This window comes from Perna viridis, chromosome 5 (assembly GCF_037379345.1).
Source record: "Perna viridis isolate PV_CMFRI_1.1 ecotype Kerala chromosome 5, ASM3737934v1, whole genome shotgun sequence".
Taxonomy (NCBI): domain Eukaryota; kingdom Metazoa; phylum Mollusca; class Bivalvia; order Mytilida; family Mytilidae; genus Perna; species Perna viridis.
Genome location: NC_142449.1, coordinates 3,316,528 through 3,333,249, shown reverse-complemented (window position 1 = coordinate 3,333,249; position 16,722 = coordinate 3,316,528). Strand labels below are relative to the sequence as shown.

The 16,722-nt window shown below is 32.8% G+C and overlaps 1 protein-coding gene across 3 annotated transcripts in view; it reads right to left on the bottom strand.

Annotated features, from left to right (window-relative positions):
* Positions 1–587: 587 nt before the first annotated feature.
* The window catches only part of LOC148615623 (sal-like protein 1), a 40,030-nt gene continuing 23,895 nt past the window's right edge, over positions 588–16,722 (bottom strand). For 2 of the 3 annotated variants that reach the window (XM_088582041.1, XM_088582044.1), the window contains exons 4-5: positions 9,774–9,890; positions 588–4,668 (exon numbers count right to left, since the gene is read on the bottom strand). In XM_088582041.1, coding sequence (XP_088438167.1) covers positions 1,772–4,668; positions 9,774–9,890 — 3,014 coding nt within the window. In that variant the 3' untranslated portion in view covers positions 588–1,771. The remainder of the gene's footprint in view (positions 4,669–9,773; positions 9,891–16,722) is intronic. The other variant, XM_088582043.1, reaches the window with a different exon arrangement.

Below are 16,722 nucleotides of genomic sequence, written 5' to 3'. Positions count from 1 at the left end.
ACAAACAAACAAAACAAAACAAAACAAAAACAAAAAAAACCTTACTTTTACCTAGTTATGAAACTTTATAAAGATTATTACGACGACGACAGTGACAGCGACTTACCACTATACGCAAATTTGTTTTTTTTTCTCTTTTCCAGTTTGTATTTTTTTCAGATTCATTATGCAAAGTTTTTGTTGTTCTAAGCAGTTGAGTTTTGTCTTATGGTCGTTTTTTTTTTGTATTTATATTTTTATTTGGTTTCGATGGAATTTGTAGACTTTATATGGACTGGCTTGGGTTTTATAAAAAAAAAAATCTCAAACTGACATTTTTCTCAAATCTTAAATTTCCAGTGATTCGATTGGTCAGAATTTGAGTTGAGAAAGGATTTGAGGAAAATCTCAAACAGATTTTTTTTGAAACCCGACCTATGACTTCTATATTTATGACTTTTATTCATTCATATATGCCCCTTCTGATTTATTATCAGATTTGTTACCAGACTACATTTACTTGATATACATAGGATCTTATTTCCGGTGAAATGGAGGTTTTGAATGGAATTTATGAATTTTCAAATATTTCTAAATAAGACACCATATTGTTTTGATCGTATTTATTTGTCTTTTCAGACATATGAACTGACTACAAGTTTGTTCTTAGTAAGACAATAACAAAAAACAAAAGAAATGAACTACTTCATGACCGCACGTGATCATGGACGTATTTCTTCACAGATGTAAACTTCTGTGAAATGCTACGGATATGTATACATAAAATATAGGAAAACAATGGATTTCAATGAACAAATCTGCATTTTTCTCCTATACGTGCAAAGAAGGATTTCAAACACTTGGTCACAATTTAGACCTACTCTATCTAAATAAGTTTTGTTTAAGTGTTAGCATATATCATCATACAAATATATGCCGAGATTCGAAAATTTATGGAAAAACATGTTTTTCTTCACAAATACTCCTTCTATGTCCAAGCAAGGGGAAAGTTGACAAATGCAAACTATGGAAGACAAATGTCTATGAAAAAATAAATATAATAGCCGACATATTGAAAAGGGTGTAAAACAAAAATGAAATAAAGCACCTTTTTTGTTTAAATATATGCATGGTAATAATAAGATTTCATAAATGGATCTCCTTAGACAAACATAACAAACACAAAACATAAAATATTTAAAATATGTACAAACAAGAAAACTCACAAACAAATATTGCAAAACTTAAATGTACAACACAATGATTCTTTGGTGACAGTGGACTAACAAATTTCTGGCAAGAACACTACAGTATGGAAGTTCACTTCATGGCTAGAACACAGTCAGAAAATAAATGCACCTTTTGGCGAACTTTGTGAAAATAGTTATAGTGAAAAGTGCCGAGTAGAAAGCTACATATATCAAGCATATCCTTGGTAATATTTTAGGCATTTCATGCAGTCACTTATCTTTGAGGTTCATTTCACTTGAAGACTAGAAAAAAACTACCTATCAATATTTACATAAAAAAGAAACAATCAAAGAACCTACATTCCATTTAACTTAAAATTCCATGTCAACAAAAAAAATATCAATTACATCAATAAATGCAAAGTGTATATTTTCTATTTCACAACCACAATAAGTGAAAGGTGTGTGTTCACTATAGTTACTACACTGTCCTCTGTCTATAATACTGTTACAACACCATACACGTGCTAAATCACTGGCAAGAGCGAGTACCGTGGCCCCACATTTCATAGGAATGTTCCGCAGATACTATAAATGTCATATCATTTCACTGCAGTAACATTATGAGAATCTACTTTCATGTGAAAGGTTTGCATATGATGGTCAAGTGCAGTCGGTGATAAAAAGTTCTGACCACATAAATGACAAGATGTCTTCCACGACGACCATGAGTTAGGAGTGTCACGTGATGGCGAGAAACTTTTGTTTGCTGACGATTTCATGCTAAGGTCTAATTCGCCATTTGACTCTTTCTTCAGGTCTTCATCCTTCCGCCAACTGTCTTGCTTCTCATCGTGTTTTGCAGACGAATGAGGTGAAGTCAGATCCGCTGGGAGGGACATGGGAATATGACCCATTCCACCCGCCATTCCCTGAATTACTGACATTTCATTCATTTTTGGCGGCATTCCATTCATGAATGGCGGGAATTGAAACGGAAACGGAAATTCCGGTGCTCTTGGAGCAAACCCAGACATATATGGATTGTCTTTATGAGACATCATAAATGGAGGTTCAATGGACATACGACGGCCACGTCTTGACGGGCTGTTATTCCACATGTGTGTACCCATGTGTACTTTCAGGTTCCCTTTCGTTGTGAAGGCCTTGCCACAAACAGTACATTTAAAGGGTTTATCTCCAGTGTGTGTTCTGATATGAATCTGAAGTGCACTTGCACTTGAAAATCCCTTTTGACAAACTCTACACTGATGTTTGAGAGGTGTTTGATTTCTGACGAACTGTGATTTATCTGAATCTTTCTCCGGTTCCGAATGATTTTTGATAGGGTGATCAGATGATGATGGTTTGTTAACGATTTCAGAGTCATTCCCTTTAGTTTCCCCTTGTTCAATATGACCTTCAGACGACCGATTTTCATTGTCACAAGAATCTAATGAATTGTTGTCTATTTCACTATTGGTAGTACTATTATTGTCAAACGTTTTCGGCAAATCCCGTATCTTATGCGTCAACATGTGTTGCTTCATGTTCCCACGTGTTGTAAAGGATCTGTCACAAACTTTACACTGATATGGTCGTTCCTTTGTATGACTACGATAATGAATTTCTAGAGCGCTTCTGCATGCGAATGTCTTATAACAAATATTGCAAGTGGTATTCCTTTTACTTGAGTCACCTCTTAAGTCAAGTCCGCCTATGAACAATCCACTGCTGCTCGACACGTCACTTGCAATGGAAAGAGCGGGAGTTCCCGGTTTGCTACCATCGCCACTAACACTACTATTATCCGACATACTTGTATTTAAACCATTGGGAGTTGTAGGCGGCGAGTTTCTGTCGCCGTTTCTTGTCGGCAATCCATTGTTCATTAGGTAAGCCTGATTTAAACGAGAAAGAGAGGAATCATTCATAGAACTGTTAATGTTTCGCACGCTATTTTCTAATGCCGCCAAAGATGTGGAGAATATCGGTGTTGAATGCAAGTTCGGGTAGCTTGCAAACATTGAAGCAGACACACCTGAAGAGAATGGTGGTGTGTCAGGTGATGGGCTTGGCGATCTGCCAGAATCATGAGATACGGAAGACGATGCAGACTGTGGCCGTTCTTTTTTTTCTTGATTGGCATCTTTTGGTTCATCTGTTCCACTATGTTGACCATCACTAGCAGTTCCCGAGTCGCCAGATGGTTGATCCATTTCAAAATGCTTATCAGGAGTGTCCCTTTCTTCACCGATTTCTTCGTCTACATGCATTTTCTCTTCATCACAGTCATCATTGCTTTCATGGTCGTCATCTCTTGAATACCTTCCGATGTCATCTCCAAACTCATCAGCACGGTCGGTGCTAAACAAAGAAGATTTGCTGAGATCGAGTTCTTTATCTTGTTCCCTCTTCATTGACAAGTCATATGCTCTAGAAGCCATATCTACCATATGCTGATTCATGTTATGATACATGTGAAAGTGGCTCATATCAGGCATTGGTGGAAGTGTTGGTATACCGGCATGGCTACGGATATGTTGTTGGAGTACTAGAAGGTTAGTAAAACTCTTGTGACAGATCGGACACTGGTGCATCATGCGGATTGGTGGCTTCATACGATGTACTCCCATGTGAGTCTTTAGATTGCCCTTTGTAGTAAAAGACCTACTGCAAATTTTGCATTTAAAGGGACGTTCGCCAGTATGAATCCTGTAATGCATCTGAAGCGCACTCTTACAGCTGAGAACTCTGTGGCATATTACGCATTGGTTGGGATCAGAAACCTTGTTTTCTAAATTGTCCACCAACTGTTGCAGTTTTGAAGTTTCAGATCTATCGATCTCCATGTACTGTTCTAAGTTCTCTTCGTGTTCTATCATTTTAGTTGGGAGAATAGAATCCCTAGGTGGTCCAAATGGCGATGATGGAATCAAAGACGGTGGAGGTGCCGATGGAATTGGCGGTGCACTGGGAAAAGGACTAGTAATAGAGACATGTGACAGTGATGGTACCGGAAGAGACATTGATCGCAGTGGTGGAGAAGTTTTACTCATCAGGGAAATAGATGGTGACCCCATTGGTGGCAAAAACTGATCTACTTTTGACGACGGCATCTTTTCTTTCACTTCTTCGCGTTCGCCATTTCTTGATGATTTTGAAGTATCTGATGAAGAATTAGATGTGAGACTAGAAGACAGTTTTTCTTCTGACAAGTTGTTAAGCTTAGATACAATACTATTGGCGAACACAGACGTGGCTGAAGATGGGTGCGAGGAGAACGGAAAATGTTTATCTGGAGTTCTCAATTCTTGCTTGGGTAGAGATGGTAGAAATGATGTAGGAGGGGCCGGGATTTTGTCGAGGTGTTCCGGTACTGGGTGTGGATTCATCTTCACGTGAGGATATCGCGCTTTATGGCGCTCAAAATGAACCTTGAGATTTCCCCTTGTTGTGAATCTGTTCCCACATATATTACACTTAAATGGCCGTTCACCTGAAAAGAGAAAGATAATATTGTATTAAATATTGTATACATTCCAATGTGAAAACAGGCAAAACCAAAACTTCTGAAACCATAAACGTACGTATACATTATTGACATAAACATACGTATACATTATTGACAGAAATTTTAAAAAGGTCTAAAGTGAAATTATGAGCAATAGCGTATAGACTATTATCTAGCAACTTATATCGTCCTGGTTTTGAAAAGAGTCCAAGTAAAATAGCTTATAGGTATAGGTGGTAATGGCCTAAAAATGGACACATCATCATAACTTGATTTATCTTGGGTCTGTTTCCTCAAGCCCTCAACAATAACTGCACTTGGTTTTATTTCCATATGAATTTTAGCTGAATGGCCATTAAATTCGTTTTATCTAAATGAAAAAATTTTAATGTAATTCGGATCATTATGTCTTGAAAGGCAGTGTACCGAATGACTTGTTAAAATGGTTCTCTATGACCCAATGTAAAACAGTTATATAACTTAAGTCTTGTGGTCAATCTGACCTATTATTTATGAAAAGAGAAAGACCAATTGATAATCTGATGTTAAAGTTATCAATTTTCTTTATGATAAAGTTTGGACATGATTAATTTCACAGTTGGATAATTCGATTATATGGCAAAGATCAGAGGAATTCCATCCTGTATCTACTAATTACTGCCCACTCTCACATATTATACCGTAAGGTTTTATTCCTATTTTCATAGCATTGGGGAATCAAATATTTCATAATTATTGAAAAATAAATTTTCAAAGAAAGTATCTAATTCAATTTCATTTATAGAAATGACCATTCTTTTGATGTGGTAAGAGGGGAGTATTTATTCTTACTGAACTCAGTTTGTGGACCTAAGAAATAACTGAATCACAAAACATGAAAATTGAAATGAAAATGTAAAAACCAGATAAAATTTCTTGAATTCTGTAAAGAGTTATAATTAAATATTCATTTTATTTCCTTGGGCAAGACCATTATAAAAGACAGTATACGGCATCAACAAAGACGTTTACTTATGTAATTGTCAAGATTCAAACATTGAATTTTTATTGTTGGCCACACACGATTAAAGTGACCACTTAAACAGGTTGTAGTGACCACCTGAAAATTAAAATTAAATTTAAATTATTTGATTTATTTTGGATTTGATATTTAAATCGATAAAATTTTAACCAATGTTTACTTTAAATTGAAAAAAAAATATACGTATAGAATTGAGTCCATTGAAGATTTGTACTTCGGCGTAAAATTTTACTTTAAAAACATAATTTAGAAGAGGTGAACTTTTGTGCTCCAACATAAGCCCATAGAAAAAAATTTAGAAGTGTTATTCCATATCGGTTCGATGGAACTGATAATGACCCGCCCGATTTTAGCGGGATACGGCTCCACGGCCGCTAATGAAGATTGATAACATTAGAGCTACACCACCAAGACACCAAGACTGGTGTTTTCAGGGGATACTTCATACAATGCACGCAGTTGCACGACATTATACATCTGCAGACTACATACTTGAAAGTGTCAACCTCTAACTTAAATACAGACCCACTTGTGAGCTTCAAAAATTTGGAATGAATGTGATAATAATATGTTATAAACTATCTTACGATTGAAATCATTTGAAAAGAAAATGCCTATCCATTAGTTACGGATTATGTTATAACAAGCATCACACATAATACCAATGATATATGTTACTCAATTTCAATAAGACATTTCTAAACACCGTATTATTATTAATTCTTCATTTTTTCGGAACATTTTTAAAATATAATTCTTATGCTAATTTTTTCGAGTGTTATTGCCAGTTGTAAATCCCTAAGCCTTTTTGGGCCATCTGCAAATCTGACATAAAGACTTCGAACATGACACGTCCATAACAAAACTTATCTGTTATGAAATATCATCTTTTTAATCTGCTATTGTTACTAGAGGGTAAAACAGGGATTCAGTCTTTTAACCACTTCTTAAGTATTTGTCTTCAAGTTATAAGATGTTGAAATAACGATCATTCCACCGTGAATAACTGACAGAATTAACTTTAAAACGACTGAACATCTACATATATCACAATGCTAATAAAATTACTTGATAGGGAGAAATAAAGGCCATTTATCCAATTTAAAAAACACGCACCCATCATGAACACGAAGCTACTTCTTGTTATCAAATAAATCAATAGCGAATTTAGTATACCCAAGATGGAACTGGGTATGCCCAGAATCAACATTACAGACACACAGACACTTCCTGTTGGGGCCTCAAAATTTCACGCTGAGTATTTAAATGTAAGTATGTATAGGATGAAAAATCCCCTCATCTTCAGACATTAAAATATTTTATCACTTTTATTAGCATTTAATTTCTAGCCATCTCTCAAACTTGTCATAGGACCACCTGCCATCTTAGATTTCCGCCTTTCTTCTCAAGCCAGCCATGACCATAACATTCTTAACTGTCCATCGAGAATTAGATAATAACAGCATTTCAGCTGGGTCACCTTTCTGATTATAGAGAATAACAATTATTGTTAATCTTCAAACTTTCCAATTTTGATACATTACCGTGTGGTCTCTAATAAATAGTATCTAAATAACGGAATAAAACTAACGGCGATAACTGTCAACGGTGACATTATAGAATCTTCTCTAAAAATCAAATTTGACAAAAGTAAGAAAGGTTTGTTAACTACACGTGAAACACACGAACTTGGTCTTCTACTTTCTTATTTGACATTTTTATACGATAGATATAGGGTGTTTTTCTACTGGATTTCAAATGCGATGTCCACTGATAAAGAAAAGGTGGGTTTTCAAAAGATATAGATTTGGAAAACCTGCCTCCTCCATTTGGCAATGTCTTGGCAAAGTTTATAAATTTACCGAATATTTACGGTAATTAACTTTAATATCAGTTATAATTCATGACCAGTCTGTAATGTCCATTCAGTGATGACCACACTGTTCACACACCAATCCATAGCATACCATTACCCAGTCAGACCTTATAATTGAACAGAGAAGTTTTCTCACACCCAAATACTGATACAACGTTCTATGAGAGTCTCAGTGACAATTCTCACAGGACGGAGTCAATGCTTCTTAATAAACACTGTCCATTGTGGTAAACGGAATGCATAAAAGTGCAAATTCGGTTACCTATTTCAAAATCATTTTTTCAACAACCGTCAATTTTGAAGAAATTAATGACATTTCAAAATCGACAAACATTTGAATAAAATATTTTGTTTTAACATGCTAAATTGTCATAATATTTTGTACCGTGCCTGTCTATAGGTAACCCAGACTGCACAATACCCTTGGGCTATAACAAACCAGACCGTGTTAAGGTAGTGAGGTCCTATCACGTTTGAACATATTTTTTTATGTCGTGAAATTTGTAATATGCGACCTAATATGGTACAAAAGTTGAAAAATTGAGAAAAATAATTTGGAAAGTGCCAGGACGTGATGATTGTACTATGACCTTGAGAATTTAAAAATGCCTTTTTGTGACCTTGAAATTTACGTGGTGTCTATCCTATGTTAATTACAGTAAGTTGTTATTTTCTTTCCAAATTATTGATAGAATTAGTAACAATGAAAAAAGAAACCATCAAATGTAGCTGTTAAGGGTAAATTACTATAATTTTTCATGTTAATAAAATTTTCACTTTGCATAAGAATGTGTTGAAAATTGCGACCTTTATCATAACAGATGACAAAAGTTTTCAGAGCATAATTCATTTTTCAGTTGATTAGGGCATGGTTTCAGCAGATAATCTAATTCTCTCAACAATTTTGTTATTGCTCTTGTTGTAATGAACTGCCATTTTTTACAAAACAACGAAAAATTATTACTTGTGAGCTCACAGCATCTCTCCTGTACTGCAATTAATTCCAGTCAAAAATTCCATTTTTCAATAAATTGTAGATAATTGAATTAAAGGCAAGTTTTTTGATACTATGCTGATTAATGACCTATGTTGAACTCTAGTATTGTCTAGCATTCTAAATAAACTTTCTCTGAAAATGAATTGCACTTCAACTGTATAATAACCGTTAAGTGATGAACTTTAATGTTTCCGGTCCTTCAACAAAATATCAGGGGCGGATTCAGACGTGGCGGGGACTGTGCATCCCCCTTAATCTAAAATCCTGGATCTCCCGTGAATATGGTTAATACAATTTATATGTCTATTTTTTACATGGGGGAAAAACCTGGGTCCTTAACATAGCTTAAAATTCTGGCATCATCTATAAGTTACAATGAAGACGGAGACGTTTTTGCTCGACTTTAATACTTCCAAAACATACTGTGTTTTATGCCCCAAGTAAAACAGAAGTCTAGAGGGACACTTGCTATGATAAATGCCCTTTTATGAATGTTGACGTATTTCATCATATCTGCACAGATGATAAATTTTACATGAATAAAAAACATTCTTCATCCTTTATTGTGCCTATTTCCCTCAAAACCTCATCTTCAATTTATAACCAACATCATTTATAGTGCAGAGTTGCAGAAAAACAGAATATTTCATCTTAGGCCTATTGGCAAAACTCGTTAATAAATTAATATCAAAAAGCAATTTCTGTATGAAATATTGCCAAAACTGATGTCCAAAAGCCCAGAGGACTGGGAGGTCTTTTGTGGTAGATGAAGGTTATATGTAATAGTTTAATAACTATTTTGTAATGTCATTAATTATTGGACTGCCTGGGAAAGTGTATTGACAGACTCATTATAAACCTACATTACTTAAACAATTATATTACCCATTATACAAAAGTTAAGCTGAGTAGTCAGCTCAGTGTTCCTTTAGATGAAGGATTATGATGTCAAGGGATTCTGGCTAATTTGCATACATTTTTTCTTTATACAGCTTTACCTAATAATTAATATGAAGTGTCTTAAGTTTGGGATATGGTTAACCTTGAGGAAATACTTGAAACTTGGAAAAGAGTAAAATGCAGCTTATAAAACTGAACAGCGGGTATGTGGAGGCCACATGTTTATTTAATTTTAATTTAATTTGAACTTCTATAACAATGTTAATAATAATTTGTGAATCTTGGCTTTGACTTACCAGTATGTGAACGTATATGAATCTGTAGAGCGCTGTCACTACCAAACACCTTATGGCAAAGCCTGCATTTATGTCTGAAGAATGGGTCATCACTCACATACTGGGAACGCTCTACCACTGAAGCAAAACAAAAAAACAAAATAAAATGATCAAATTTTAATCCTATGAATCTGACAATAGATTTACATAGATGGACCTGATAGGGACAGACAGTTAATAATTCCCATTCTTATTATTACTTAAGTTTGAATGCATCCAAAATTCTTATCGCTTATAAATTCAAAATATTCACATCATAGAAATTTATTACAATATGAAAAATTCCATCCTATATTTTTGATTCAGAATTGATTGTTTATGACAAAAATCTGGAGTTACATCAGATGTACATCATCAAAGTCACTTGTTCAGATTCTTCTTCTTATAATTGTTTAAACTGGAGGTATTTTTATCTCTTTGCTCATATTTTTGCAATAATCTACAGCAATTACTTTTATATTATCCTGCAATCTGATTACTTTCTTTCATCACTTACAATAACAAGTTTGACTCTTATGAAGATTCCCCTGAAATCAACAATATACATCTTGTGTTTTATCCTATACATGATAGTCATCCTTTAGGTAAGGAAAGGTGTTCACTAAGTGGCTTTCTAAACTTCTCTAACTGACAATAAATCTCTTAATTATCTTTCCAAACTGTGAGACAATTGAACATTATGTTCAACTATTACAAAACTTTACATTTGTATTTATTCAGTTGAAGCACAAAGATCTGTTGATTCCTCTTCCTCATTTAAGTCACCCTCTGCATATAGATGTTATGTAGATAACTTAAAAGTCTCACAATAAATTTATCCATTTACCACCCTTATACTTCACATTTTTTAAACACCCCAAAAAAACACAAAAAGCTCAAGTTCTATAAAACACAGACAGAGATGGTTTTGATGTGTTTTATATAAGAATATAAATCACACATCATGTCTTTTAATACACTAATAAATCATGTCAGATATCATATTTAATTTTTTTCTGCTCACAGATGTTTCTACTTCTGTTTTAAAGACAACCTTTTCTATAAAAATCAAAGGAAAATATATATTAAACACAATTTGTATGATCGGCCCCACATGTTCCTTTATATCATCAGTTTTATGAATGTTTAGCAGATTGTTAACTAGCATCATGATGTATGTTTCCCAACTGCCAAAAAAAATAAAATAGAAAAAGTCTCGCTAATTTTCATCTTTTATCATCTAATCAGTGAGTCTATCTGTATTGTTGAAATGACAAATTGTTAAGCTTGGTAGGAATGTGCTTGTCTTAAGAATTATGGCTATTCAAAATAATAATTTTCAGATAAAAAAGAAAAATTATAAAAGTGAATTATCCAAATGTTTGTTTAAAATGGCCAATCTCCAAAACTATATATCTATAAGAATTGATGTGCAGCTGTTTAGCAGGAGGGAGGAATATAATTCTGTCAAAAATCTCTGATAAAAAGGATCATATTTTTCAAAATTCTGGGCTGAATTTTATTGGAATCAGCAGCTCTGTCATTTCTACTCTAGTGAGTTATGATACTTAGTACAAGCCTTCATAAGAATCAGTTACCACTGGGATTGGGTGTAAACCTCCCGTGTAGACTGACATTTTTTCTCTCCTAATAAGTCAAATAGTACACATACAAAAAAAAGTAGACATTTAATCTTTCTGGTATGATTAAGATTTTAGTTCATCAAATTAGTTTTAAAAAGTTTATGGAAACATCATTAATTTTTATCACTGGACCAAGCAAAATTCAATTATAGGACATGATGTCATACATAAGACACCATTTAATTTGTATCCATGACATTATGCTTAATATTAAGAGATTGTCAGAGAAATTAATACTTCTGCCAAAACTTTAAATGAAATGATGCTGATTCCATTTAATCTTATTCTGTGTCTTGAAGCAGATGAGATACAAATTGAAGTCATCATGGTCTCTATATATCATTTTTAAATATTTAAGGAAGCAAGAAAGCATCCATTTTTTATAGAGTGAAACACATCTGTTTTCATTAATTTTGAGAAGAAACTTGTGAGTTCTTCGACAAAATGGATGCAAAAAGTGTTATGATGGCATGAAAATTTAAGTTTTATCTGGATATGACACAGTTTTGTGTGTTTTGGGGCATTACTGAATTTTTGAAAATTGACATGGATTATCTCCAAAGCATCTGATATACAAAGTTGCTTCCCTTTAAGAAAACTTTTCTTGGAGCCTCTTGATTTATGTTATGTTGGTTGTAGGTTGTAAAATATGACAAATTGGCACAGCAGTCAGTTAAATATCTGCCATACTTCTATGATAAATAGGTGGATGCTATAACACAAAATTCTAAAATAAATTTAATAAATCATTCAAAAGCTATGTGGGAGAAGATTTTAACAAAGATTTCAAGTTTTGGTTTTCCCCTGTGGTACTTTCAAATTAAGATATATTTATATCAATTTTCCATTTAATTATTACATGTATGGTAAATATTGACAATATATTATTAATATTATTGATGGTAGTTGGTGTAGTTAGGTGCAAACTGATTAATCCCACTGTTGAAGTACAGCTTCCGAACAGTCCACATAGAAATTCTATCCAAATTTATGGCATTTTAAATGAATGACTTTATAATTCAATCAAAATATTGATATTATGTGACAATGATAAAAGAAATTTGTTCAAATCTTTAAGATATCCTTTTAACTTTTTATGAAATTCAAGACCTGATCATCAATGTGCCAGGATCTTGTCAGACCACGAGGTCAGATCAGTAACAGAGATAGTCATCAGGTCTGTAAAAAAAGTTAGGTACTAAGATGACTCAATTTGACCCAATACAATTTAAATGTTTGATGAATGTTAAAAGGACATGCAAGTCACAACCCAGTGATATTCAAAATTACTGTGTTATTGTAATCAAGCAAAAACCCATTGAAATATAATGGTGACCTTTGGTCTCATTCTGATAAAATCATAATCCATATTTTAACTTAAAAGAAAATTATATTGTGTTATTCCCCCAAATTTATATGTAACTAATATTTGTAATAGAAGGATTACACCATTTACTATTGTTCAAATGATACAAGTTTGTAATTGTCCAAGTGTACTTGTTCAGTACATTATAGTGCACCTAAGTCAACCCTTACCCACAATACTGAACTCTAAACCAAAATTATAAAAGTGAGAAAAATTTTGAAAACTTAACCATTCTTAAGTTTTAGTTACAGAACAGCCAAACAGTCCTGTTACAATAATATTTAAATCACCTAATATGTTGTCTTTCAACTGTTGACACATCCAGCCCAAACAAAATCAATTTCTATATCCTATAATTTATAATAATTCAATTTTTTAAAGATCAGAAAAACCAGGATGCAGCAATAAATTAAATTATTTATCAAAGTATTTTGTATGATCCTTTATGACAATTTGTCATTGTATGGAATCAAGATAACAATTTTTGATAGTTTATGAGATTTTTGCAACCATGATTTATAACATTATATCCACTTAACTGTTCATATCTTCCATATATGATTTTTAATGAAATGACCTTTCACCCCGTTGCCTTTCTGGAAGATAAATGAGCATGCTTGATATACCACAGTGAAGGATTTTTTGCTAAGATACAAAAAGTTGAAGTCTGTAATTCAAAACATGGTCCACAATTATATAATACCATATATGATTTATTGAGCAAAATTTTCATATCTTAAGACTTAATATATTTTTATGATCAAGTTGACAAAAGGGAAATAAGAGAGTAAGCTTTATATAATCTGTTTATTCATTTAACTAGTATTATACACGCAGTAGTATGAACATTTATATATTTATTATTTGAAAGTGAAGACACAGATTTGTCTATAAACCAACATATTACAGAGTAAACTCATGTATTATTCTCTGAATCTGAGTCTTTAAAATTCCAGGTATACTGTTAGGATTCTTTGATCCAAGTATAAATGAACAGCCAAAATATTTGGATACTCTAAGCAATTTAACCTGGGTAACAGCCAAAATATTAGGATACCCGAAGTCATTTTACATGGGTGACAGTCACAATATTGTGACACTCCAAGTCATTTTACATGGTTCACAGTCACAATATTATGACATTCCAAGTCATTTTACATGGGTGACAGTCACAATATTATGACATTCCAAGTCATTTTACATGGTTCACAGTCACAATATTATGACATTCCAAGTCATTTTACATGGGTGACAGTCACAGTATTATGATACTCCAAGTCGTTTACATGGGTAACAGTCACAATATTACGACATTCCAAGTCATTTTACATGAGTGACAGTCACAATATTATGACATTCCAAGTCATTTTACATGGGTGACAGTCACAATATTATGACATTCCAAGTCATTTTACATGAGTGACAGTCACAGTATTATGATACTCCAAGTCGTTTACATGGGTAACAGTCACAATATTATGATACTCAAGTCATTTTACACAAGTAAAGTTAAAACATAAAAAACTGTTCAAGTTAATATGGGTAACAGTCAGTAAATATATTAGGATACTCAGTCATTTAGGATACTATAAGTCATTTTACATCAATAACAGTCAAAATATTAAGTTATTGCAAGTCATTTTAAACAGGTTATTTTAAAAATATTAGTCATTTTAAATTGGCAACAATAAAAAATTTCAAATTGACTGTACAAATGTTCCAGTCACTCCATACTTAGAGTTAGTGGTGGTCTGACTGTACAAGTGTTTCAGTCACTCAATACTTAGAGTTAGTGGTGGTTTGATGGTACAAGTGTTTCAGTCACTCCATACTTCGAATTAGTGGTGGTTTGATGGTACAAGTGTTTCAGTCACTCCATACTTAGAGTTAGTGGTGGTTTTACTGGCTCAGATATTTATATTTAAGAGATATTTTAAATGTTTAAAGAAAGTTTGTATGTGTGATTTAAGTTGAAGCTAAAAGTACAAGTGAAAGTTCAAACTGCTGGAAATTTCTATCTTTGTTTTCATCTGATATTCATATAGGCATTATTCAATGATTTTTGTGTCTGATTATCAAATGTTTTATCAATTATTGTTCAAAATATCCCCAAAAAATGTATAAAATTATTTCATATTGCTAACAAGTCCGCAATTATTCAGTGGGTGGCCTCACTGCTGATTGACACTTAATGCAACTACTAAAGAATAAAAATTGTTTGCACATGTTCTGCATTTTCAAAATATTGCTATGAAATATAAATTTTTACACCTGCAAAATCATTGTTCTCTTGAAAGATGCAGAGGTCCAAAAGGGAGGTTGAACAGACAATACACTGATGTACTAGATTGGTAGGATGAGGGATGCCAGGGTTTGAATCGTTTATAAAATAATTTTTCAGATTGATAAGCAATTAATTCATGTACAGGGTGATAATTACATTTTGATGATACTTGCTGTGTGGGTTGGGGCAAATTTGTCTTTTACAAATAATCAGGATCAAAACTTTACATCCGGCACACATTTTCTTCCTGCTGGAGTAATCCCAAAAAATCTCAAAACTGTTTAATTTAGTTATGCATCTCTGCAAATTATCAAACTTTTACCACTTCAAAAAATAATATACCATCAGCCAAAATTATTCCAGAATGCACGCTTTCACCACTGTATGTATATACATCATTTTACGAAAAACCTATTTTCTTTTATAAACAGAAAATGCCACATATCAAAGTTAATTTCTTGCATATGGTTTGAAAATCAAACATCAGAATTAAAGGTAAATATATAAGACAAGACATTTAACTATACAATTTAGACAAAGGCATGATGTACTGCAGATCATTACTCAAAATCAGCTCAAAATTAATCATTTTGTTGATTTCAAATGTAAATGCAAGGGATCACAATTACTAATTACATAACCCACTTAATTACATCATCAAAGAGCACTTGAATGGCTGGGGAGTGTTGTATATCTCACAGGGGAGAGAATGGCTGGGGAGTGTTGTATTTCACACAAGGGAGACAATTCAAGGTCAAAGAAATGCTGACAAACTATTGAAGTGGATTCCATATAACCCATTTTCATTGATAGTCCACAGAAAGTTGCAGAAAATAAGCAAAAAATTTGCCAATATAAAAAATCAAAATATAATACAAAATATAATCGATTAAGAATTTTAGGTTGGTTTATAGTATATCTAACTTATACTGTTTGGCCATTGGACAAAGTGGACTAGTATTAAAAAACTGTCACGCTGACTTGAACATATTTCTGCTTTACTAAAATTAAGTTTTTATACAACCATTTAGAAGACTAGCACTGTTCTCTCAATAAAACTTAAATCTAGTAAAGGACTGTCACACCAAGAAAGGTAATACAATCCACTTTATACCATATGATCATTAGCCTTTTTGTTGAGGTCAAAATCCATGTTCACTTATGTAATGTAACAAGTTTTTCGGTATGAAGATATAAAGATTTCAATAAAACATATATAAAGCAAAGAGGTTTGATAAACATGAAAATTTGATTAAATGTACTTCATTTTTGGTACACTTACTCTGAGTGCAATGTGCTTTTACTATGATCAATTTGACTGATTAAAAGGTTTAAATTCAAATTTAAAATATTTTAAAAGGGTGGCATTGATAGTTTAAAGATTATCCTTTTAAGAAATATCAGATTATGCAATATTTAAAGAAAAAAATTAATCAGTCGGTTAATCAATAAACTCCATGTCGACAGAGAACAAGGACTAAAATGCCCTTGTCCGTGTCAGATACTTACAAAAATAAAGTATTTTTATTCAAATATTGTATAAATTTTGATAAGAAAATATATTCATATAATGTGACACATCAAAGATATCAGGGATATGATCTAGCATGTCAAGATTTTGACAAAAGATGGGAGTTG